This window comes from Halichoeres trimaculatus, unplaced genomic scaffold (assembly GCF_033239565.1).
Source record: "Halichoeres trimaculatus isolate MK-OKI-2021-1 unplaced genomic scaffold, fHalTri1.1 fHalTri1_scaffold_11, whole genome shotgun sequence".
Taxonomy (NCBI): Eukaryota; Metazoa; Chordata; class Actinopteri; order Labriformes; family Labridae; genus Halichoeres; species Halichoeres trimaculatus.
This window is the reverse complement of record NW_027437189.1, coordinates 7156140-7183483: the sequence shown is the minus strand read 5'-3', so window position 1 is coordinate 7183483 and position 27344 is coordinate 7156140. Positions and strand designations below refer to the sequence as shown.

The 27344-nt window shown below is 40.6% G+C and overlaps 1 protein-coding gene across 2 annotated transcripts in view; it reads right to left on the bottom strand.

Moving 5' to 3' along the window:
- Nucleotides 1-27344, bottom strand: part of hspg2 (heparan sulfate proteoglycan 2) — a 139684-nt gene that overhangs the window by 74289 nt on the left and 38051 nt on the right. For both annotated transcript variants that reach the window (XM_074680751.1, XM_074680752.1), the window contains exons 2-4: nt 21044-21173; nt 19502-19561; nt 89-198 (exon numbers count right to left, since the gene is read on the bottom strand). In XM_074680751.1, the coding sequence (XP_074536852.1) occupies nt 89-198; nt 19502-19561; nt 21044-21173 (300 nt within the window). The remainder of the gene's footprint in view (nt 1-88; nt 199-19501; nt 19562-21043; nt 21174-27344) is intronic.

Below are 27344 nucleotides of genomic sequence, written 5' to 3'. Positions count from 1 at the left end.
CAGACATTCTTAAATCAAAGCCATAAAAACATGCCTGAACCTTATAAGGTAACTTTAGCTAGTGCACTGTACGTAAAAAAAGACCCACCGTGTCCACCACTGCTTCAGAGATCTCATTAAAAGCTGGAGAGAAGATATCCTCGAGTTCAGGTCCATAGACCAGGGAGTCGGTGAAGTTGACGAGAGCTCGGTAATAAACTAGAGACACAGAAAAGGGAGGAGAGTGTGTCAGTCAGCTGAACCACACAATAACAGAAAACGACCACAGGCTCAGTATTAACGTCCATCTGTTGCTGGGTATGGGTATTAAAAGTCAGATTGAAGCGGTTAAGTGTGTTTAAGACAATGTGATACAGTAAAGTGCTGGGGAGTCATTTCCCTAAGGAAAGTCTCTGGTTAAAAGTTTCAAAAAGAGCCTCGCTGTGGCTTAAATAAGAGCCACATACAAATTATGGCGTCTATTTCCATATCTCAATTGTGGTTTCGTCTGTGCCGCTGCAGCCTTACACAACACATTCAGGCTAACAAGAGGCACACGCTGACACAGGCCCCGAGACTGAAGTGTAACTGTGAAATCACAGCGTCCAGGCATGCCGTCTCTTGCGCGTCTCTTTACTGGTCACAGATCTGGAAACAGCTGCTGATAAAGCGTCTTTGTTCCACAGACAGAACTGAGTCCACTGTCTGAAACTCAATCAATGCAAACACTCCAACACACACAGAAAACGTGGACGCCGGCCAGAGGTAGCGGGTTTGGAGCAGACCTCCTGATTCGACGCTGATGATATCATGAAGCTGGAAGGTAAGTGGGAGTTTGAGTCAGCAGCGGTGCTGTGCCAGCAGCTGCAGAGGAAGAAGATGAAAATCCTCTGTGAATGGCTGGGGAGGCTCAACATTCCCTCTCAGTGTACCAAGTCAAACACATCAGGCATGCCGGCAGTTGAAGCAGGGGTTATCAACGGTCTACAGACCCATGGTCATTAGATACATGAGTCGACTGGTTTACTTTCCAAACCTTATAAGCAGCCGCTGGTTTTACATTTACTGTGTGTGTCTGCTGAAGTGTCCTTGAGTTAGCTACTGCGGAAAATTGCTACACTGTGCCTTACCCTGTCCTCGAATCACTCTGACCTTTAAAATAACTTATTCTTTCCTTCTTTTCTGCACATATACTGCAGTGCATCCAAAAACTTACAGGTGACAAAGAAAAATTAGGAGTTTCTAAACTATTCATATGGATGCTAAATAATAAGATGCACAATATGCTTTCTTATAAGCCAATAACAAACAGCTCCTTATTAGTAAGGTTTTTCTAGACCAATAAAAGTTGAAGCTGAAAAGCTGAAATGCTTTCACATAAATTGTGCTCAGGTGTTGTTACAGTAAAGCTATGCAAAGATGCTCAGAAGGCTGCTCTCCTCTTTTAAAAAAGCGCCATTCAAGATCATTATTGTGCATATTTTTCACCACTTTATCCTTATCAATTAACTTTTTTAGCGTGGTGAACATACTTCATGTTGCTTCAGCCACCTTCACGTAAAAACTTTCTTTAAATGCAGTTTAAATCTCAGCACACAAAAAAGCTAAATGATAAACAAAAACAAAACAAAACAACAGATTCTGCTTTTTTCCCCAAGGGTGAAATCTGAGTTTTATCTAGTAGTCACCATTAAAAGTCTCATAGACCAGTGGTCCCCAACCCCTGGGCCTTGGACCGGTACCGGTCCGTGGTACCCCTTTTCCACAAAGATGGTTCCAGGGCTGGTTCAGCGCTAAAGCCAGACTTAGCACCAGTTCTTTGGTTTTCTACAGACAAAGCACCGGTTGCTAGCTCTCAAAACCGGTGCTTGGCAAGCACCAACTCTTTGCTGGGCCAGCAGAAAGAACCACGTTACATCAGGGGGCTACGGGCTTACGTCAGGGGGTGGGGGCGGGATTAATTACCAACCAAAGCAGAGTAAACACACGGAAGAGCGCCATTTTTTAAAAGTCGGGTTTGGGGTAAGCGAAACAACAGAAGAAGAAGAAAGGTTAATAAGCCGGCACCCATTTGTAGAAAAGCAAACGGTTCTTAACCCGTTCGCATTTGAACCAACTCAAACCGGCTCTAGCACCAGCACTAGCACCAGCACTAGCACCAGCCCTGGAACCAGCTTGGTGGAAAAGGGGTATGTGTCAACTGGTACTGGGCCACACATAAAAAAATACTCAACCTACATTATTTCAGTTTGATTTATTATTTAATTCTAAACAATGTTTTATTTTGAAACCGGATTCTCTCTGTCATACGTCTATGACTCATTCTTGGTGCCGAACCCCCAAGCTAGCAAAATGGAGAAAAAACAAACATCTTTGGAAAGTTTCTTTAGGCAGGGTAAAAGAGAGGAGACAGAAGAATTGCCAGTCTGTGAAAATATAATCTGACATGAAACCAGTCTGTGGCGCAAAAAAAGGTTGGGAACCATTGTCATAGAGTGGTGGCGTTAGCTGTTGGCAGCATATCCTGGGTGGGGATGCTATACTAATGAAGCACTGCTCTGATTGGCTCCTGTATGGTGGCTGATAGGTGTCAGACGATTTGCAAAAGCAACAACACAACGGAAGTACAGCCAGAATGGAAGTTAGGAAGACAGTTTTCCCAATGGAAAAGTTGTGAAAGTAAGTTAATGATTGTTTTTCTTGTATAACTTAAGCTATGATAAATATAGCTCTAATGCTAACGTAAATAAATCAATATAAGTACTATGAAGATTTCACAAGGTGACAAAGCTGTATTTATCATAGATGAAGTTCATCATTTGCTTACTTTCACAAACTGTCTGTTTGGATAAGTAACCTCTATTAAATTCCATTGTGGTCATACTTCTGTTGTGTTGTAGCTTTTGCCACCAGCTACCGTACTCCTGGATTGTGCCATGCAGCCCAGTACAGAGGCTGGAAAACATCAAAACAAACACGGCGAGCGCCATGAATCCAGAATCTGACCAACCCCAAACAGGAAGTGGCAACCGCACAAGTTTGGCAGCCATACTTGCATTTGAACGTCTCAAAAGTTGAGTGTTATTCCTCCTTTGTTGACTTGTGTTTGTAACTTTATGTGGTTGGCTCTCACTGATGAAGCACACTGGTGTGAAATGATTGACACAAACAAAAAAACTGCTTGAAAAACAAAAATTAAAGAGCAACCACTGTTTTCTTTTGAGATGGTTTTTGCAACCAGTAGCAGAGCTGTTGATGAATGTGGTTCTAACCTTTGACGTCTAGACTCTGCAACACTGAAACAAAACCATAATAACACAGGAGGCACCAGGAAACTTGAGGAGTGGTTTTGCATGGATATACAGTTTATGCAAATCACAATGCAGGCGCTTCTGTGGCTTCAGAGTTGCAAGCACTTGAGGACAACGACAGTGTTTAAATCTTTATAGCTTTGTTTCTGCTTTCCATTAGCATGAGCTCATATTTTGCATGTGGACAGTGTCACTCAAACATCATTTCAGGGAAGAGTTGCACAAACTGTTTCCTTACGTGAGCACATTTTAAAATAAAACCCTGAAAGGTCGATGCATTATTTGTGCTACTTAGTCGATCTTTGGCTTTAATCTTCTTTGAAATCAGTGCCAATTTCAATTCCACTCACCCAAAGCTCGGTATTTTAACGGATCAACTGCTTCTGAAGTTCTGTTTGAGCAGATTAACCAACTTCTCTGGACAGACTTTCAAACAAGATCATCTTCTATACTTAACCACGGAATAAAAGATCTTTATGAGCTATATGAGCACTTCATTATCAACCAAAATGTCAGCTGTATTATTATAATTCCAATGTCACAGGCTTAGCCCATGAAACTTAAAATAGCTCAGGCCCGCAGGGTGCCCCGTTCTCGCACTCCTGCCAACACTTTGTTAGGACTGGCCTGCCAGCCTCTGATTCCAGACTGGCAGTGTGAGTTTAGAGAGGAAGTCAATATTTGTACTGTTTCTTGCAGTCAGATGCTACTTGCAATGCCAAAAGCAAAGAACCGTGTTATAAAAAAGGCATCTGCTGAGCCCTTGGATACAAACATGCACAGACAGTTATATGTAAAGCAATGAAATCAACACAAACACTCAGACGCTGTGCACAGGAAGTCCTCCCTCTTCTTTGATCATGACACATCTCTAAACATGTGGACACTGGCAGCTGACATCAATCACTTACCAGAAGCTACTTCATTAAAAGTTAAATATTTTGTGACTCACACTCAGGCTGTGTGTTCCCTGTGTTAAAGGCCCGTGGAGAAACTCTGGCTGGTAAACAGCTGGCCTCTCTAAACCTGCTCTTTCCTTCCACACAGCACTGGCACTACAAGACATCCCGTTCCTGGTGAGCAAAAGCCTCATTTAAGACAAAGTAAACTGAGCGCTGCCTGTGAAAACACACAGTGAGGAGAACATGTAAGAGCAGAACTGCAAGCTCCAGCACAGCCTGGCAGGGTGCCTGAGTGCTTCTTTGTAGGCTGTAACTGTCGGACTTGTAGCAATAATTGTTAAGCCTGAATGTGGATCCATAAGACAGGCAACATCAAAGTTCGGCATCAAAGCGCCTCATTTGACCCGCGTATAATCTAATCACTTGAGTGGGTTCTCACCACCGGGTCAACAGCAGCTCATAGCCACAGCTCTCTCTGAATTCGCCGCTTCTGCGATAGTGTTGCACTGCCGCTGTCTGAGATCCTTTGATTAGAGCGCCAGTCGGACGCTGCAGCTAACGAGCTGCTCTTCACTTAAAGACCCATTCTGCACCGCTCGCTGTTCCAGGCAGGGGAAATCCCCCCCCCCTGTCCAGCACAGCTTCAACCAAGACGGATGAAACAAAGAGCTCAGATATGACAAACAGGATGAAAAAAAAGGAGCATTCCACACTTTAATTTTGAAAACTTCTTTAGCTGTTAAAGCTGTTCGGTTGAACTGTGCCGGCTTTGTGCGCCGGGCCCCTCTGAACACATAGAGGCCTATAAAGAAGACAAAGACCTGATTGAGCGGCGAGCCCAGCTTGGCCTTTAAAGCCAAGCCGCATTGGGCTTGACCTTCAACCCCCAAGGCAGCACCCACGACATCAGCCTGGCACCACCCGAGCCATTTAGAGAGGGAGAGCCAGAATCCATAACAAGGAGGCCCAAACCACACTGCTTCAAATTTCCCATGAAAAATATTTAATACTTTTTTTTCACTTCTACAGACTTTCCTTCTTCTTTCTCTCCTTCAGTTTAATATATTCATGTACCAGCTGCCCCTGTATCAGCTTAACTCTTGTAGACAGGACCCCTGCTACTTAACCCCTCTGTTGGTACTCAGCCAAACAACTCTGTCTCCAAGTCCACATATTGCCCTCTGGGGGACTTCATGGCTTTACAATTAAGCTTACTATGATGTGCTCTCCCACGGTTAGCTGTGGTGCCATCATGAGCAAACACTGTGTATGAACACTGAGTCTTCAAGAAAAGGTGTTTGAATAACACTTTTTCCATCTTGTTACCAATCTCCAGGCACAAAATCGTTGGACCAGAGGAACCAGAATTTGAATTTGGCACTTGTGAATTGTGAGCAGGTTGGAAGTCGATCATTACACTTGTTAAAAACTGGTTTAAACTCAAACAGTGGATGAAGAATTTAAGATCATAGTAGAAAAAACGTCCAAAACAGAACTAAAAGTGTCCAAAAGGCTCAGTCATGAGCAGCCCCACCGTTCCTTTGGACATGCTGGTTGCGAATGTTTCCAGGAAGCCAGTGGGAATTTTGGGCATCCACTGTCTGGAACTGTAAACCTTCTCTGAACGCTCTCACTGGGATTTAGATCAGGGGGAACTTGCAGGATGGTTCACAAAAGTGATGCTATTCTCTTTGCCAGGCAGGAGTTGTGGACTGCACCACTGTTCAGTTGAAAGACTGAGTCAATACCCCACAGACCAGGGCTCCAAGTCAAGAGGGGATAAGCTCTATTTTTTCTACTTTTGTAATTCTATTCACAACATTGTACTGAGAGAGTGCAGTTTAAACCAGAGTCAAGTTCCTTGCATTCTTGAAAATACTTGGCGAATAAAGCTGATTCTGATTCTGATTCTGATAGATGCTTCAACATCTCCATGTAGCCAGCCGCTGTTTGACGTCCCTGCACAACCTAAAGCTCTATGGTCCCATCTCTTTAGATTATGATGGCCTACCCTACACTGCGTCCAAGTGGGATCTTTTTGTCATGTCAGTAACATCTAAAACCATCAGGATCATGTTTGGTGCTCCCTTGCAAAGTCCAAGAGCGTGGAAGGAAGCATGGCCTTTGAAGACATTTCACTCTCAGGTGTTGCCTTATGGTTATTGATGGAGATAGACTGATATGGATTTTTTGGGGCCTTTACTGATACTAACTATTAGTAGGCATGGAGGCCGATAACTGATAAGCGGATATTCATTTACAGTCAAAATGACAATATTGGCGCAAAAAATTTTGAACAATACAAACTCCAACACTTAACAGCAATCAAATGCCTTCATGCATATGTTTATTGAACGGCTCCCAGGCTTAGCAGCATGCTTTATAAAGTTAAATGAAAACTTGAAAAAATAAATAGCTAAAGTTTTCTACTGTAAATAAAGTTTCCAAAGTTTCTATATAATTGCAATAAAGCTGGACAGAATATAGTTTGTGCTGCCTTCTACAGGCATGTGATGCAGTTGAATTAATTTTCTGTTTGGTTTTACATTACTGATTTTGAATGACCATCTAGGGCTTCCATAGTAAAGACAAGGAGAAATTCTGTGCAGAGAAGCAAAGAGTCAAAACAACACAGTTTTGAATGGATTTCATATCGGCCGTCGGATTAAAAAAAAGGCTGATACTGATATGCCCCAAAATGCCAAATATCGGCCCTGATAATCGGTCTATCCCTAGTTTATTGGGTCACAGTTTTTGGGGTTAAGGATCAACCTTTGGTATCTGCCAGCTCAGCGCTGGTGCCATTTTTTCTGATGTACCACTTGACTTTGTTGTCCCAAAACCCTCAGGTTTTTTTTTTAAATAAGTCTAAAAGGGCTGTCTTTCTTCATCCAACCTTTGCGGCAATGGCAAAGTCATACTTGTGCAATCCTGCCATGTTGAAAGACAGAAAGTCTTTCTGCCTTTGCCATCATGAGGTCACGAATGTGTGAATGCTCGAATGAAAATGACACAGAAATTCAGATTTCTTTGCAGATTTTGACTTTCTAAGGATGTGGTCTCTTGTTTCTTCTTTTTGCATTTTGAAGCTCTAATAATAACCTGCTTATCACCCATCAGTGCCAGGCCTTCTCCCTACCAGGACTTTGTTCAGAAGTATGTTATTGTATGCTACTTGGTGCCCATTTTAATCTGGTCTTCTAGCATCACGCTGTTGTTGTTTGTTTGTAGGGGTCACTTGGTAGTTTACGTGTAGTTCCTTGTTCCCAAAGAAAGAAATAATAAACTGATGGTGGCAGCTTGCTCTGTAGATGACTTTTCCAAAGCAGAGACTGTGAATGGAGTCAGATCAGTGCAAAGCGTGGCACAATTGGCAAAATCCTCCAGTAATTACTGAGGAATTTAAGCATTTCTGACTTGGTATCTGTGTCAGGAATGTCTTCTTCACATTCATGTAATCTGTAGGATAGCTGGTTTGTATCACTGGGGGAAAGCAACCCACATGAGGTTAAAATTACAAAACATACTGTTCAAATTAAAATGTGGAACACGTTTGTGCAAGTGTTGGCAGTCCACAGAGACGAGCAGCCACCACACTGACTGTCATTCCAATATATCTTTATTTTAGCTGGAAACGCCAGTGTTTGCACTCCACTGAGATTAGCTGCAGCATTACTCCATGGAACAACCCCATCATTTTCCCCTGGCATCAGAAAACGCTGGAAAAACAGACTAGCTGGACTCAAACACTGCATGCCCAAGCTGAGTCTTCCTTGGAATGTTATCTGAGAGTGTGTTTGGAAATGAGAGTGCATAACTGAGCGGAGCAGGTGACTGGATGGTGTGCCAAAGACAAGAGAGAGGAGAGAGAAAGAGAAGCCACAAGGAGGAAAGACGTGCTCGAGGACTTACTGTAGACTGGTTCAACAGGGCTTTGAATGTTCCCCGGATATGACGAGTCCAACGAGTGGGCTAAGGCAGGCAGTGATGGGAGAGGAGCAAAGAGCAAGAGACAGAGGGTGGAGGGGGGAGGACGTGACGCAGAGGTCAGCAGGGCACAAACAGGAGCCAAAGGTCAAGGATCGAACAAGAAAAGCGACACAAGGACCAGGGAAGGAGGATCAGGTTAGCCAGGCAGGTGCAGAGAGGTTAAAGTTTCAGGAATGTTAGAGAGGAAACGATTGGAGGCGAGGAGAGAAAATAGAAAGTGACAATCAGAAAGAGAGCTGCCATGAGTTTTAACAGAAACAGGAAAGAAGAACAAGTCACAAAGTGTTTAGAACAAATAGGAAACATCTGTTAACATTCAGGGTAACAGCGTGAAACGAAAGCAAACTTATTACAAGAAGCTGCACCAGTTCCTGTTCGGTGTTACTGACAAGTCCCACCAATCATTACCAGAGCTGTGGTCAGAAGAACAATGGCTTCTGTGGTTTGTGTCATCTAATGAGTCCAAACAGTGTCTGTCTGCAGATAAGGAAGTCTGCTTGCATGACAGTGTCAAAGAGAGGAGATCAGAGGTCAACTCTTCTGAAAGGACTCCTCTTCAGTGCGACAGAACAAAGAGGATATCCTAAAAACCAAACACGGATTCCTCCCATTGCTCGTCACATTTCTGCTGTCCACCCTGGGGCTCTGCAGCGGCGCAGGGAGGAGCAGCTTCCTGTTTTCCCTCCTAAATGGAAAGAACTAAACACCATAATAACTGTTTTCTCGCCAAAAGTGAAGGCCTCCAAACTGGCACAGGCAACGATGACCATGTTCTGTTTTTATCGTGACTCATTTATTCTTCCATGACCTCGGGGCGCAGTTACGCCGTGGGCAAATGTCAAATAAGGAGACTTTTAGAGCGCTGCTGGGTTCCAAAGCCCGGTTTCATCGCCCCTATCTTTTAATAACACGTTGTACATTTGACAAACGTTATAATTTTACCTTCTACTCAAGCCCTGTGCCTACCAGACAGATTTCACACTCTGATCCAGACTTTGTTACAGTCTACTCTATAAACCTCAACAGACAGCAGTAAACAACAGCTCCTTCATAATCAGGAGAAGGTGCGCTATCCAGCTGTGAAACAGCTGCACCTACAAACACATGAAGTGTCTCTGCAGCCTCGAGAGAAGTTGGTGCCAAGTCTTTCTTTTATATCATGAACGTAATCGCTGAAGCCTGCAGCTACAGACGAGTAAAGAGCTGGTAAATAAGGTGAGGAAGCAGCATTTCAATCCAAGCTGAGTTTGATCATTAAAGGCACAGTGAGGGCTTTCTAAATGATCTTGAAAAAGTTTCACTTTTATGTATTTGTCTGTTCATCATCCACAATTTGAAATTAGACTATCAGTGCCTCAACCAGTTATTTCTGAATGCATTTACAGCATATTGAATAAAAGTCCCTGTGACAACAATTTACCAGTCGGCAAAGTTCGGTAAGATCTGGCATTTGGCGTTAAGCTCTCTGCTTGTTTGTGCAGGAAACCATGGTGACTGAATCGGAGTGTGTTATTTCTGAGCTGCAGCTGATCAAACTTGACCTTGCAGAGCAGATGGACCTGCCTGATCCAGTTTCTGAAATCCTGCAGATCCATCTTGCCAGGCTCCACTGACCAACAAATTCACTCCGCTAAATTCTGACCGGCCCAATCAGGGAAGAGAAGCAGGAGCCATGGGAGCAGTGGAAGTGACGAGCAGATGTGACGTCATAAGACTTTCATACTTGTCAGCGTTCCTGTGATTCTGAAGTTAACTTTACAAAAATGGCAGTCGTCTAATGCCATTATCAGAGCTGTTTCTCGTGTTCCTGTAGTTGTTCGTCTATTGTTTCTCAGCAGCACATAAGCTACGTCATACCGTGGCTTGATGTGGATTGGTCCGTGGTAAGTGTGTCAATCAGAACAATCATCCAATCACCAGCTGCTAATTTTTTTAAAGGTCCCACCTCTGAAAACAAATCCAAAGAGCTGCTACCCAGATGGACAAGTGAAATATTTCTGTGGCGGACATATGAAACTGTCCGTATGGCGTGTCAGGTTAGATCAAACTGAAGTTAGCGCAAAGAAAAAACAGGGTGGAGATGGAATTAACAACCGCTGGATCAGCAGAGGCAGAAGATGATGGCAGTGGAGCTGAAACGATTCCTCAAATGATTCGAGGTACTCGATTACAAAAAATACTCGAGTAATTTCCTCCGCCTCGAGGAATCGTTTAATTTTAAAAAAGATCAAAGAGTGGTATTTCAAATAGAGCTGAGGCCATATTAAGAGAGTTTTCAGACCCCTCAAGCTAACTCTTATACAAAACAGCAACTAGCAACAAATCTAGCTTCTTCTCTGGAGTTTGGAGACTAATGGGTTATTCTAAGAAACGGGTGCCATTTGGGTCCGCAACATTTGATGAGATGTCCAAGGCACAAAAATTGTGTCAAAGTGTGTTTACAAATTTTGGAGCTACCAAAGCAAGTGCTCTTACTGACATGCTGTATCACAAAAAAATTTCTTAAAGAGAAAAAAATTTATTTGAAAAATAACTGCTCTTTAACTAAACAAAAATGTATTTTATCCGATTACTCGATTAATCGATGGGATTTTCAGTAGAATACTTGAATACTAAAATATTCGATAGCTGCAGCCCTAAACCACACTGATGACAATTACATTATAGAAACAACTTTTTAATGTCGAACTCATCATAAATTCTTTCCAAATACTAGACAAAAGAAGAAGGAATAGTTAGATATCCTCTGTTATTATTTTTAAAGATAAGCCTAAAGTAGAAATATAGTCACAGGAACAGTCATCCAGACTAATTAAAGCTAATGAAATATCCGACACTTCAAAGGCTGTAGATATGCTGTGATCTGTGTCAGTAAAGGGAGTGAGATCCAGAGAGAGGAGGAAACGGCTTATGCACTCTTTCATGTCCTGATCAGACCATAACTGAGACACAGCACTCACTGTAGGGACTAAATATACCCCTCCTTTACCTCACAGGACACAAAACATGAGTCACTTTAAAAGAGTAAAACTGAGTTTTCTCTGCAAGAAATGTTCCCCAAGGAAGAATGTCTATCCACCCAAACAGTTAGCAGAGAAAAGCTGAAGATCCCAAGAGAGGGATCATTTGATAATGAATACTCTCTAATGTCCAACCAGGAAGCCATGGATCAACTGTGAAGCTTACTCCAAATAAAGTCTCAGATCTGGGAACAAACTGAGGGACGACTGAAAATCCTGCCAACAACCACAACTTCTAATTTAGGCCTTTGAGTTTCTTTGAGATCTTACTCTTTGTTTACTGCATTGATTGCCCAAAAGATTGAAATAATGAGCTGTAGATGGACAGACAGATAAATATACTGTACCCAGATCTAAACCAGGAAAGCAAAGATCATTCAAACTGCTACACTTCTTTCTATTAAACTTCCTACAGAGGAAAGGCGCAGGCCAGTTCTCCAAGACAACATGTTTGTTACTGAGACAACAGAGCAAAGCATCATGGGGGTACGAGCAGCAATGAACACTTGCTTAAAGACTGTGCAGACTGTCTCTGGTGTTGCATGTCTAATGTCTTTTTTTTTTTTTTTTTCCAAAGCTGTTATGACTTTTAAGAGCTTTTTTATAATCATTTTTCCTACTTACTTTTTAATTTGCTTTTTAATAGATAGAATATAAACATGTAAATTATGCATTTATATTTACTAAGGCAGATTACTGCAGGTTTAGCATATAAATCCACAACCTGTAAATAAATGAAATGAAATAATAATAATAATAATAATTATAATAATAATAATAATAATAATAATAATAATAATAATAAAATTAGACAAATCTGAAAACAGTTAAGAACACTAAAGACAGCAGCCAACACTCAAAGTATATTTAAAGGAGGCAGATTGGGTCAAAACGTGTTCTTTGAGTTATTGTATGTAATCTATTTGGTCCATTTTTCTTGAAACTCAGTTTTTTAAGTCTCAGGGCAAAAGTCATTTTTCCACGGTGCAAATCCCTTATACAATGTTCGTCCACTGAGCATGGCTGGGGGGCTAAGGTTTGAGCCAGCTTCACATTATCGCTTTCCTTTCTGCTGTCATTTTATATGATTTTATACGATGTTTTGAGTTCAAGGGAGAAAAGTTCAAATTAAAAGCTTGTAGTTAAATAGAAGTGATTATATGATTGTGTAGTTTTTTAACTGATTAGTCAGTTGGTTTTTTCAATAATTGATGAGCCCTGTCAATATCTTCTTATATGCTATTTTAGCACCAACTAGCAAAAGTGCACGGATCTACTGGTGTAGATGAGCACAGTAAAGCATAAAACTGGGGTGAGCAGATCTGCCCTAAAGATCGGCCCTTTCCCAGTGATTTCCATTCTCACTTTTTGAGTGAGTATTGAAATCAATCACTGGTTCCAGGACTGCATCCTTAATGGGGGCTTTTATCATCTTCAACTTCACAGCTCTGCTCTTCATCTACTTTCCTCTGTGGTCCATGTGTAGCCACCTTGAGGGTCCCCAGCAGGGAAACAACAAAGACTTCACCAAAATAACTGCAGCTGCCAGCACTCATCCTCCTAAAAGTATAGGACACACACACACACACTCACACACACACACGAACCGGCACACTGTGCCAGTGAAATCTAACAAACTGCCCATGGAAAAAGAGCCTTGTGGGTGGCCTGGCCACAGCCTGACCACTGCCCGGGCCAAACTGACAGACAGGCAACATTACCCTGATGTATGGACCACTTATGCTGCAACATCTGTTCCCCTCAAGAGATAACACAAGAATAAGATCTTGGATTGTTTTTCTCAGCAAGCAGCTGATGTGATTAGACAGAAACCAGCTGAGGGGACACAGACTGCAGGGACCTGTCTGAGAGTTAGACGTAGCTCAGATTCCCTTTAGATCAAGGACAGGCTGAAGTTTCAGCCAAATGTCTCTGAAGACTAAACACAGGACTCGTATCTGCACGGTTTCTTCTTGAATCAACTGAGACACTCCAAGCTGCATGTTTAATCTTAAACCAACAAGACACAGAGCTCTGAATTAATCACAGTCACTACTGTAAATACTCGTGTCCCTGGCGGCTTTGGATCTTACCAAATATGTAGTGTTTGATGTTGAGATGATCTGTATTCAAAAATATGAAGGGGCCCTGAGGATTAATAAGGTAACAGAAACACTTTAAGGTCTGTTTACATCCACAAACATTTTTATACAGGTTCTGACGTTAGCTACTTCTGACAGCTGCATACCTGGAAAGCTAACAAGCCCCAGAGGATGTTTCTCTAAAAACTGGCAAGCAGAGGTGTCACATCATTAACTGGAGCCATATTTTATATCCATCATAAATATTTTATATGTGTAACATTATCCAGTATGTGAGTGTGTAACTTTTACAATGTGACAGAATATGTGTTGTTTTTACCTTAAGCACTTCACGTTATCTGAAGCTTTGACACTACAATGATATTTCTTGAAGAGGCGATATATGCTTTTATATGTTATGGCCAAAAGTTAAATTAGAAGGTTGGATATCAACATTATTCTGGACTAGGTTTCAAAATGTGAGGTAAAACTCATTTCAAAAAGTCATACTTGCATTACACAAGAGGGACACAAGAGTTGCTCAACTTGTGACATCACAGATTGGTGAATTTTCTTTAAGAAAATGAAAATCTATGACAACATAACAACCCCCCTCCTCCCTTATCTTATTATTGTTTATTTCTTCACTTGGCTAATTGATCTTTTTAATTTTTTTATATATGTATATGTGCAGATATTATTATTCATATTATTATTTTTATTTATCTATTTTTATTTTCTAATTCCCTTTTTGCTTTTTCTTTTACTTTTAAGTGTGTGTTTTTGTGTATACATGTGTGTTGTGGTTGTTGTTTGTTCTCTGCTCTTAAAGCGTATAGAAATGGTGTATACAAACATATTAATTGATGACATCACTGTGCCTTAGAATATGTAAGTGCCCTTTCTCTTCTTGTATAAACAACAATGAAAATATTAAACAGAAAAAAGTCAAATCTACCAGAGATATTTTGTGTTTTGCTCTTTGTTGCTGGAGATGTTTTGCCCCTTCTGAAACTTCCAACTTTTGGGGTCCAAAACACAAGATTTCATCTCTTAATCTGTCATTTGAGAGAGAAACACAACTTTGTAGCATGGCAACAAAGGAGAAGGCTTCTGGAATGGTGAAAATTTAAGAAATAGTAACTAAAATGAAGCGTTTCAGATAGGGATGGTTAACTTTCACATTTGAAAGTACCGATACCATATCCTGACAATCGGTACCGGTACTCAACTGCACCAATTTTTGGTACTTTTTTTGTGTATATGTGGTAAAAAATATCAATTTGATTGATAATAAAGTTTTTTTTTAATTTAACATCTGTATTCTTCAATATATAACCCTGCTATGCTGTGTTCATGTCCAGCATGGAAAAAAAAAATCACTCTTCCACTCCCTCACAGTCACAAGGATGCATTTAGGTACCTAAACATGGAACCTTTTGATTTTACATGAACCAGTACCACGTACTTTTGACAGAATTTGGTCGGTAATAATATAAGTACCTGATTTGGTACCCATCCCTCGTTACAGACACAAGCTGCAATTAGAGATGTCAAAGACACCAACCAAAGATAAGTACAGAATTTATTGAGCAATAAATCATGTGTCTCCACAACAAGGCCACCAAACTAAACTTAGCACAAAAAGTAAGGGACTTTGTGTTTGGGGGATTATTCAGTTGATGTAACAATGCTTCTCAGAAATAAATCTTATCCTGTTGCAGAGCATATTTCCCTTTTAAATGGAGCCACATTTGCAGGTAACGTGTTCGGTGGGATTAGCAGCAGAGCCGGGTATGAGGGTTGTTCCCATGAGAAATTTGCCAAATTTTTTCTGCCAATGCCAAACATAAAACTATGATGATTCCAAGCTTTGTAAAGGAAGGAGATTGTGACAGGGGTTAGATATTGTGTTTATTTGTATTTCCTGTACTCATCACTCCTCTCTTGTTTGGGAACGACTGCACCAAAAGCACAAATTCCCAAACTTCTTGTCAAAAATAGTGATGGGAAAACCACAACCCCAGCTGACCCTAAAAACCCATCCCTACTACCAAGTTGACGAGGTAAACGTTGAGTCTCTGGTTTCCAAACAAAGCGTTTAATACCCATGGTGCAATGGGAAAATCTGTAAGGGAGCCAGTGGGACATGACAAGGCTCTTACTTAGATAAGCAGGATTTTGTCTCCCAGAAATCTCTTCAGGGATCTGAGTGTGTAGGTCAGGACATGAGGTCAGGAGGACATGGGACTCAACTTTAATATCTCTGGAGGAGATTTCAGACTATGATAAAAAGGAGACAAAGAACAACAATGGACAAAAGGGTTTAGAATAGCCTCATTTCTACAACATTCAGACTCCAGATGTTTTTTTTTAGAGCTCCAGCGTAAGAAGCTGAGACATCAGGAAATGGGAATTCCTTCACCCACGGCAAATTGTATCACAACAGGATACGAGGCATAATGGGGGCAACTGTACATCTCCAACTTTAAAGTAGCTCAGGAGGGAAGGAAGGCAGAGGTTTGGGTGAGCAGTCTGTCTGGACAGCCAACAGGACAAAGACAGTCCAAAGAGGTTTCTGCATGCAGCACAGGAAACAGAATTTCCTTCCCCTCGCTGTCGTGCTCAGATATGGAAATGGTCTGCCTCCTCCAGCAGCAGCAGCATGATTATTCTGAGGACAATGCAAATGGCTAAGACAATATATTGAAGAAAATGCTGCATAATCCCAACCTCATCTTGTTTAATTGTTGCAATAAAGCAAAGCTGACCTTTATGTGGTTACAAAAGGCGGGAAGTTTATAGAAACAGAAGCAATAAACCAAAGTAATGGAGGGGATGTTTGCGAGCTCATGTCACACCACAAATTGTGAGAACATTAACAAAATATATTCCCGTCCTGTGCCGACAACAAAGAAGAAACCAGCTTTTGTTTTTCTGTGACTTTAGGTCCTTTTGGTACATTTTCATCTGCCCACCCTGCTCTGACCTGAGGACCAGAATACAAAAAGAAGCAACAACAACAACACAGCCTCATTATGGCTGCAGGAGACAAAACTTAGAGCTGCAGAAATCATCCACTAAGAAAAACACCCCCCTCATAAATCAGTCGCTTTGAAAACAAACTCAACCTTCATTTCAACCTGTCACAACAACATGCCGCCAGTGACACGCGCATTTATGTCAACCGGCGCCTCCAACGACCAGAAATCAGCAGGGCCTCCCAGCAGAGCTATTTCTGACAGAAGGCACATGATGCCCTATGCCAAAGCTCTGATGTCAGCTCAAAGAGTCGTTACCACAACGATTATTCCAACATGACGTAATGAGCTCAGCTAACCTGTGGACACCAGCGTCTGGCACCGGCCTGTGACTTTAATAAGAAGGGAAATGATGAGACTTATCAGGAAATTTGCATTTAATCACTTTTATGAATTAATTTCCTGCTGGGGGAAAAGACAGTTTGATGATATCAGTCTTGAGACTGGAACCCATTGCACACCGAGAACTAAAAACACAGTGTGAAGAGATGAACGATGTGAAAAATTTGTATTCTTAATTGTTAATTAAAAAATGTGACATATTAAAATAATCTAAGCATCAGGCTGCTTCTTCCTGTAAATATCAAGTCTATACTGTAGATTTCTACCTCTAGGGGCGCTGTTCATCAGAGAACTCGTCCCTCCAGGCCCTTTATGAAATCCTGAAAGACCTCTCACATATTCTGTTCCCTGAATACAAAGTGCTACCTCCAGGAAGAGGCCACAGAGAATGGAAATGAAGAAGTGAGTGGTTTGAGCTGCTTTTTCTCCTTTTCTCTGTCACACATCACAATGAAGCCAACACAGCAGAAAAAAGTGCAGTTCCTTCAGTGTCCACTAGAGGCATGCTACAACCACCAGGGAATATGGGGTGGAAAATGTGGAAACTGTTACGAATTAAAAAGTAGATGTTGAAGGTTTTTTTTAAAAACTAATTTAAAACACCCCTATATGGGCACCGTTAGTTGCACAAAGCACATCAAGACTTGATTTCTTGTGATGTTTGCTGTAGCATAGCCTCATCATCGCACTATATAGTGAATAGGGATTTTGAAAAGTAGTGTATTAGTGACGCTCACTGTATTAGCAATATTTACCATCATACATTGCGATTCAAACAGAAGGAATGGCTGATTTACGTGATTAATGATTACTGATAACGTGAAAAAACATTGAAAACCGCCAGTGAATCACACTTGTCTCTCTGTTTAACTTTCAAACGTACGCGTCTCACAACTTCGAGCAGAGAAACAAACAACACAGACGTTAGCAGCTAAACCGTTCATAGTTGGTGATGCATTCACTGGACCTTGTAATTCTCAAACACAGCATAAGTTGCTGTGCAAATATACGGTTTATTTATTTACAAAATAATGTGTAATAAATGTTTCTATTATGTTCGGCTGTTGCGGAAAATAAGCTAAGTATGATATTAGTTATCACTGAAGTAAATACCGTTTTACAGTGTTGAGAAAAGTTATAACTGTAAATCCCCAGCCATCCGTGAGCGACGTTAGAGTAATTACATCACAGTCAGCGGCTGGTGAGTGAGTCAGTGAGTAGTATCCGACATGTTGTTTTAATTTGACTGATGTAGTGGACTATATAGTCCACAACATCTGATTCACTATATAGTGAGTAGTGAGGACACAACCACATTGTACCTTTTCTTGAGGAGTAGCCATTTTTTAGGGATTCATTCAACCCTTTAACTTGCTGCTCTGCCTTTTTGTAGAGCAATTTTTCAGCAGCTAAATCTCCCTGAATATATGTTGACCTGAGGAAAACCAGATTAGGTCATCTCCACAGATTGCAATAATTTTTCAGATTTTTCAGATTTTTTAATCCTTTTGTTCCAACATTTTGTCTTTTTCTCTGGATGGAAAATTAAAGTGTAAAAAATGAAATAGACTTAAAATTCTTTGGATTTAAAAAATAAAGTTAAGGCTTAAAAGAAGTGAAAGTCAAAGGGTTAAAAGGTTTTTTTTTGACAGGATACCTGAAATATACAAACGCAGTATGATTAAAACTTTGATAACTACTAAGTATATGTTTTTTCAAATAGTAAAGAGACTTTATGGACGCCTTGTATTTCCTGGAATGATTTTTTTTGTCACTATAACTTATTTCTTCATTCCTAATACATATTAAGGTAGGTAAATGGTTTTTTTTTTGCTTTGTTGTTGTCCTGTTTTGCACTTCAGGGCCACCGTACAATTTTCCTCTCTGGGTTGGTCAAATATCTTTTTTTCTAACCTAATCTAGTAACATTATAAACAATTCAGAGCTACGTATTTTTTTCACTATGACTGTGTGATTGGTAAATTACTTCACTTCATTTCTCCCTGTGACCATCCACGGTAATGTTAAAAGTCCAAAAGGATCATTTTCCCATAGACCACCATTCAAAACCAAACTGTTACCTGGGCACCTTAACATAAAAACAAGTGACAACACAATTGTGCTCAAGAAAATCAAGAACATTTCACATCTTATTGGTGTGTTGTTACAGGTAGTTGGGAATGAGTCTATACGTTGATATTTCTGAAGCATCCTTGTTGGGGCACTAGCATGCAGACACACACAGTGGAAAGGCTACTGGCACTAAGTCAAAGTTGTTTGTTGACTGCAGTCTGAAGAAAAAGAAAGTAGGGATGTCTAAAAGAAGAAAGATGGACCAAGAGCAGGAGTGTAAAAAGCAGCAGGCGTGATTTAAGAGCCGGACTCGTCACACAAAGTTTAATACATTACTTAAATATTTCCCCCTGCTACTGTGCGGTGTGATAAAGTGGAGCACCTGCATATAAATTCCTTTCAAGTCTGCAAAAAATGAAGGCTTAAAAAAGCGTGGCAGTGCATGGAATCTAAAACAGAGGTGATCTGCAGAAGCTTTTATTGTTCAACGCGCTTTCATGTATCTTATTGTGCTGTCACCTCTGCCGCTGGTTAAAGAGATGAAAGAGGGCGAGAGGAGATGTTTACGTCTGGGAGGCAAAGCTGAAAGAGTGTTATGACCGGGCTCTGGCAGGCGGGCGAGGATGGAGGAGAGGGTGTAGCAGGATGTGAAGGCATCATAATTCACAGATAAACGTCACGCATACACACACGGACGGAGCCACCTAAAGTTTGTGTCACAGATTGGGGGGTATTTAGTAGACCACACTTCTTTTCGCTTACTTGTGCTCTCAGTGACTGGAGGCCATGGCGTGCTCCCGTCATCCTCTCCACTGGGAAGATCTTTAAAGAGAGACAAAGAAGAGTTCAAGGTCAGATCAAGGTTGATTCGTTCACTGCACACATAAAAAAAGTACAATGTTTTTGGCTGTTGTGTGAGATGTGATAAACCTTTTCAAAACATCTGGCTAAAATATTTCACTCAGCTTCGTGGATATAAACCGTAGGCAAGCTATGGAAGCCCTAAAGGTCAACTAAACATTTCAAAAAGCAAAAAAGCAAAAAAGAACATTTCAAAAAAGAACAAAAAAACAAGAATCCCCAATGACTTGACATTAAAAAACAAAACCCAAAAAAAAAAAGTTTTCTAAACACAAACAGATCATTTAAACCCTCCACAAAAAAATCTTATACCAAAAAATGTTTGCACCAGTTTCCTACTATATCAAAAAGCCCCGGAGCAAAAAAATGTTGTGATAAAAAAAATCAAAACTGAATAAAACCTAAACAAAGTATTAATATGTTTTACAATATCAAAAATGTTTTCAAAAAAGAGAAATGATATTGAAATAAAAAAAATATCAATGAATAATTAAAATATATATATATATGTTTTTGTGTTTCATGAATCGTTACAGAAGAGGATTAGGGCCACTGGAAAAAAAAAAAACATTCCAAAAATTTTTTCAGCTGTTGTTTTTCTGAGAAAAAAGTCAGAATTCTGAAATTAAATTCAATCAAAGAATTCTGAGAAAAAAAGTCAAATTTTAATCTCAAAGTTCTGACTTTTCTATAAAAAAATAATAACAAAATAATTTTGGTCCTACTTTTCTTTCAGTGGCACTGAGCCTCTTCTTTAAATGATTTTTTTTGTTTTGTTTTGTTTTTTACAATTTTTTTGTTTATTGAATATTTTTGTGCGTTTTTTTATCCTATTTTCATTTAGAGAAAGGTTTTTGATGTTCAGTAAAATATTTTTTCCTGTCTTTAACTGTTCATGCAGTTAACTCCAGGGCCACTATAACTCTCTGATCTAAGCCTGGAGAAAGTGCACAAGGACTTTATGAGCTGTGATTGGCTACAACCATACATCACTGGGGTTTCTGCCCCTTCATAAGCTAAAATTTAACCAGTTGTATTCACCACTGGGAGACAAACAAAGAAAAAAAGACATTTATTTATTATACTGAGTTAATTAAACATTGCATTTTAATGTAAGTGTAGCAGCTGTAATAGACATGATAGTGTTCAGTGTTCAGCCAGCACCCCCCATAGATTTTACTAACTTTCCTAGCCCCTGCTGTAGGAACTGGACGTGAATTCTGCTAACAGCTCAGTTCTTCTACAATCTTGCCTTTTAGTGTTCAAATGCAGGAAGTAATCATCTGAACGAGTATCTGAAAGCATATTTCTGAGCACTGTTCCCTCGCCTTGCAGCTCTGGAATGGGTTAACAATTCAAGGAATGCTAAATGAAAAACATCTCCCATGAATTAAGCGCAGCTGTCACTGTGGTTTGTGGTAATCCAGCCTCTAACAAGCCCACCTCCTGAAGCCTCATCAGCAGCAAAGTCCTCGTCGTCGTCCAGTAAGCTCCGACCTGCCTTGACATCTTTCTCCGCCTCCAAGTCCTCTGGCAGAGGGACCTCTCCCCACACCTTGGAGGCCTGAGTCACCTGCAGCAAACAGAGAGCAATTTATAGGGGTTGAAGTCTCCATGGAGAAAGGTTACACCCAGTGCTCCACATGAACCCTGGAAGGGTGGAGGGAAAACAAAAGCTGAGAAAGGAAATGGGCATTGTGATGTGTTTACTTTAACCATTCATTATCTCTTAGAAGTCCTGTCGAGGGCTCACATGCAAATAGAAGTTAACAGAGCGAGTATTAACAGAGGGCATTCATGGCTGGACTATTGTCCTAAGAAATCTACTATTTGCATATCTAATCTGAACAGAGGAAGTTGTCCTGAGATCTACACAGCTGACTGCTCTGACCCACATTAGAATACAGCCATAAGTACAGGCTAAGGTGCTCACACAGACTCCGTAAAACCCTGAAAGCCAGAGGGAAGCTGAGATCAGAATGACACAAATCTGTTTAAGTATGCTTTAAACTCCGTCCCCCCTGGGTCAAAAAAAATCCAGCATACCACAACCAGTCCTTTGCTCTCAGCTGGCTGGAATTAGGAAGGAGACTATTACAGAAACATTATGTCACCTAACTGTGCAGTAAAAACATGTCCAATAAAGCAGCAGCTCAGAGGACAAGGTGCTTCAGAAATCTGTGATCAGTGTGTTATATAAATGAAACAGTAGGGGTGGAACTGTAAAAGCAAAGCCCGGCTCCACCCCACTGCTGCTGGGTTGTATTTCATTCAGCTTTCAAAGAAGCAGAAACCTCCCAAGTTGAAACATGAAGTCAGTGCAAAACTGCTAGTGTTCTCAGTATGGTGACCAAGGCTGTGCGGCTTTGAAACTCTGTATTAGAAAGCAATGGGTTACATCACTGAGACTTACACATTTTATACACCATGCTTTAAAGTTATACAAGAGCTTGATATTTACTGTTACCAACTAAATGACTCTCTAGTGCCCATGCATGGATGATTATATGTCTTTGGATGATTTTTTGGGGTTTGAAAGAACTGCTAGTTGATGCTCTGATCATCCAGTTTCTGATTTATCAAAAATTGCTCTTTTGGCCCCCAAAATGTTGCACCGCTGTATATTAGGACATTGTCTGCATTAGCCTCACTGGTAGCTTTGTGATGCTAAATAACAGCCTAATGAGCCCTTTGGGTAAATTAAGTCTGTATAAATGCTAAAATGCTAACAGCTTTGCTTTAGATAATGTTTCCCATGTTAATAGGTATTTCTTACATTTTAGTTCAACACCAATAACTTGTTTTTTTTTTTAGCAAAATAACGAACACTATAGAAGAAATTCAGTCCCATGTTTTGTCAATCATGTTTGCACACTCATGCCGAAACTTCCATCAGTCACTTTTTCTTGGAACTGGTTCAGTTTTTTGTGTTTATTCGCATCCAACCAGCTTGTTTCCTGGGTAGTTGGACTATTCAGAGACACAGTAGGCTACTTGCAAAATCACATTCTCACATTTTTTGACATATTTTCCCTACACATTTTTGGCGATGTTCAGATAATGAATAAAGACTTGTGAATATGTGTATGACGGTGTGTCTGTGTCTGTGTACCTGTGTGTGTACCCGCCCGTGGGCACCTCAAACATACTGACGGCCGCTGCTCAGGATCACTTTCTTGATGATTCCATTTTTCTCCTACCACAAATTTTTGCAAGTAATCCAAAAATAAACGCATAAGATTCAGTGTGCAAGCTGTCCATGTGTGACATTTATTTTTGGATAACGGATCCAAAAAATGCATCCAAAAAAAAAATAAAAAAATAAAGCAAAACTTAACACAAACTTTCCACCCCCTAAAGTTTATCTTGTCGAAACACAGCCTATTTCATTTGTCACATGTCTTGAAAATGATGGCACCATCTGAATTAACATACGCATCACAAACAGCCTTAAAGGTAAACAGACGTAAATGTTGCATCAAGTCTTAATGGGTTAAAAGATTACAGTGTTTGACATTTTAGTGAAGAAAACAAAGATTTCCTGGCACAGAGGCACAAAAACAAATGTGAGGTACCAATAAAGTCATTCGGGTTTATCATCTTGGGATAATGAAAACACTTTTAACCAATTCCAGTGGAAAGCAAATTTTCCTTGTGTGGATCCTGTGAAGTGTTGGAGTTGGAGTCTTCATAAAACTGAACCCAAACCTCAGGACTACACTAGAATAATACACATTCACTCCTCTTATATGTTTTCTTTAAACTCAGCCCAGATTACAGAAAGCTCCCCTCAGTGTGGAGTAAGGATGTACGAACATCCCAAAGGATTATGTGAGTGCTGATTTCTATCACAGCATTATCTAAGACAATCCTTCTAAAAACCCCTCAAAGACAGAACTTCCTCCCCTCGCAGACACCTGATAGACACATCTAACACTCTCAATGAGGAGACACAAAGCTCGGCCCGCCGCCGCTCTCATATCTGATCATCTTGATAAAGTTCACTATGGCAGCCAGACTGGAGCATAATGTGGGTTTATTATCTCTGCTCTCACCATCTCTGCGTCCTGACCAGCACAGATTCCGGCTTTAAGTTCAGATACGACAGTGGCAGGGTGCCACCCCTGGCATTTCCAGTTGGCATGGCCCGCCAGTTCCTATTTCCACCCAACACTGTCATGGTAGTTTTCCCATTTAAATGGCTCTAGCTAATAAATAACTCCATCTATCCCCACAAATCCTCTCTCCCCTTACTGAACACCCTTACAAAAACAATCCCGGGGCATTTTCAAAAGGAAACTGCTGACTAACCAAATTCTTTTCAGTGGTGCCGACCAGCCAACCATTGGTGTGATCAGCTTCCCACTCCTTTGGGGATGGGGTATCATCTGGACACGCTTGATGCCATCTGGGCAAAAGCCGACCTGAACCCAAGGAGTCGCCTTTGATAGACTCGACAGAGAAGAGTCTGTCTGTTGAGTCTGTCCACCCTTCTTCACTGTGAAAACTTCAAGCGCTACATGAGAATCTGCTGTCTTACTGCACTGAAGTGTAGCTCAAAATAAGAACAGCGACCTTTACCCCCAGTCAACTTGAGACATGTCTGTTGTGTTTAAGTTATCTCTCCCTCAAGATAAAGGTCTCACCCGGCTCTGTTATTCTCTGAACTTCACCCCAGCCAGAGGACACTGACCTCAGAAGTTTTCCCCGCTCTAGTAACTTGTTGCAATTTCCAAAGGGACATTTGGCAAACACTCATGTACTTTAAAGCAAGGAGGTATGCACATGTACGAGCACACACACACACACACACACACACACACACACACACACACACACACATAAATATCATAAACACATGTGATACTCAGGCAGGCACACACATTCCTGCCACAGAGGAATTCCAGTGTTTACTTATGAATTACTCGGCTCACAATGAACACTGTTTTCTCTGCCACACAAAGTAGTAGTAGCTCCGCAAAAGGAGGAAGAACAGATTCAGAGGATGATGAGTGGCAAGTGACACTAAACTGAGGTGTTGATGGGTCTTAAGTTTGTCCAGCTGTGCTTTAACAAGACAAAGAAATAATACGAGAGGGTTAGGTCCATGGACAGCTGGTAAATAGTCCAATCAAGGCAGAACTTTCTGGAAACAGGTTGTAAGAAAAAAGTAAACATAACCAAGATCAGTATCACGTTACGTCACAATAATTAGACAAAGTTTTCTTGAAATTTCATGAGAATTTGGTGAAAATTAGCACATAACTTCTGGCCAGATTCTGTTTGGCAGTGTGCCTGTACTCACAGTGTCTATCATAATCAGGTAAGGCCAATTTACAACCCCACTCTTGGTGAATATCACATCTGAAGCCTTCAGTTGTATCATGTAAAACATTATAGGCCTAATCATAAAGGTTTATCATTTAGCATGTGATCTCAATTATTCATATCAACAAACTGGGTACTAAAGAACTTGGTGAATTTAAGGGTGTATTCTCTCACCAGGCTCGTTTGGGGCAGTTGTTCTGAAACAGTGGGCAGCCCCCCTGAAACCCTGGTTCATTTGGGCAAATGTGAACACAGCGATCGTGCGGATGCGGGACAAAACAAGCGGGTCAAGATCGCCAAAAATAGGTGGTTTTGGCTTGCTTCCATTCGAGCCCTGTAGCGGTTCGTGTGCAGTGTGAAACACAAACTCCCCAGCAACCGTCACAACTGACTCACTGATACACTGTGGCTAACACTGTAGTGATGGGGGCAGTAATGAGCCCGGTTGACAACTGCACAGTCAAAATAGTAGAAGAAGAAGGAGTAGAAGACTCAACAACAGAAGAAGAAAAAGAAGTAGAGAAGACTTAAGAACAGAAAAAATGAGTCGTAGGCTCACGTGGAACAGCCTCACTGAAAAGCCTGATAACCTCTATAATGCTAACTAGCTACACACGTTGCTGATGCTCCATGGCAGGTAAGAACACGAATGAATGAATGAAGATAGGAAAATCCCCGCCTTCCAGATGGGATTTCTGACCAATGAGAGAAAAAAAAACAATCGTGACACGTAGGGCTGAACGATTTTAAGAAAAGATTGAATTGCGATTTTTCTGGCAGATATTGTGATTTCAATTCGATTCACGATTTTCTTCAAATAAAGTTTTGGGATATTCACATGTAGGGCTGAGCGATTTTAGGAAAAGATCTAATTTTTCTGGCAGATATCGCAATTCACAATTTTTTAATCATCTACAGTGATGATAAATAATGTTTTCATCAACTTCTGCTCATTAACAGAGGCTTTGTGTTGTTGACCTGCTTACCAGCACTTTTAACACATAGATTGTCTACAAATTTGTAAAACAGAATGTGTATAATACTTGACACAACAGATCCTGAGTCAGTCAGGAGCGCTGCAAAAAATTGCTGCTTTGGCAATCTCAAAATTGCATTGTCTAAAACTGCGATTTCGATCTGAAAACGATAAATTGTTCAGCCCTAGTAACACGTGACATTTGTTTACAACTTTGGGCGCAACAGACTTTTGCCTTGTGAACACAAATGAACCAAGTGACAAACACTACAATTTTATGACTTTTTCTCCTGACTAGAAAAAAGCAAATGAGCCACAGATGTGAATACACCCTTAAAAACAAATGTCAAACTCTCAACTGCTTATTGGGAAACTGTATTATTCATTGAACATTTCAAAGGTAATTATCAGAGGAAACAATGAACCTAACTTCTGTATTCAAGAACTAAGCAGTTATTTTTCACCTGCTTCTCTGGAAATAGCAGAAACGTTGGGATACTTCTGAAAACATTTTGTGGTGGGTTGTGATCTCTTTTCAAATCAACTCTTTGCTAATCATCACCTTCTTACCTTGCAATTTTGAGTACATTTCAACCTACCAATTGTGACTCGTGACAATAAATTTAGACATTATCTTAAAGAATTTATGTGCTGATTTCAAAGAAATAAGAAAAAACTTTGTCTAATTATTACCTTTATGTGATGAAATTTGCAGACCTCTAAAGTATCATCCAGGTTGTATCACACTCCTGTTTATTTCATCCCACAGCCACAGGCCATTAACAGCCAATCAGATCTCTGTTACAAACTCAGATGAGAAAATGATTACAGCCATTAAAAGCTTCCCAATCCTCTGCAGCTTTTATGTGGAAGACCACCCAAAGAAATGTGGTCCAAATAACTCTAAAGAATGGTTTTGTCCATTATCCATTTTCCTTTTCTCTGAATCTTGGGATGAAACCAAGTGAAACATGCTATCATAAAAGTTTTACAGTCATCACATCGATACAGAGAGTAATGACGCTGTAACTAATGTGGCGTTATTTTTGAACTTTTCTTTCTTTTACTGAAGAGTGCTACCTCCACACACTGTGGTGAGGAATCATTTACTAAGCTCTGCTGTGAATGAATAACAAGCTACACTGTGAAGCTTTGACTTTACACCGGCATGTTTTTGCCTTTAGATGTGGACTGTAAATAATGTTTATATCCCATGCACGCTTAGTATGACACCAGTCTTTTTAACATGCTATGAAAATCAGTTCCCTGACATGTGAAATCTGGTTTAGATTTACAGCCAAAGAGTCAGGATTGCATGTTTTTCACTTTTGCAGAACTTTTCCACGGTGTTTGATTTGATTTAACAGCCACAGCTGAGGTGAAACGTAAACCCTTGGCCAATCCATCCCTTTAAAACTTTACTATTACTCTCTTTGCCCA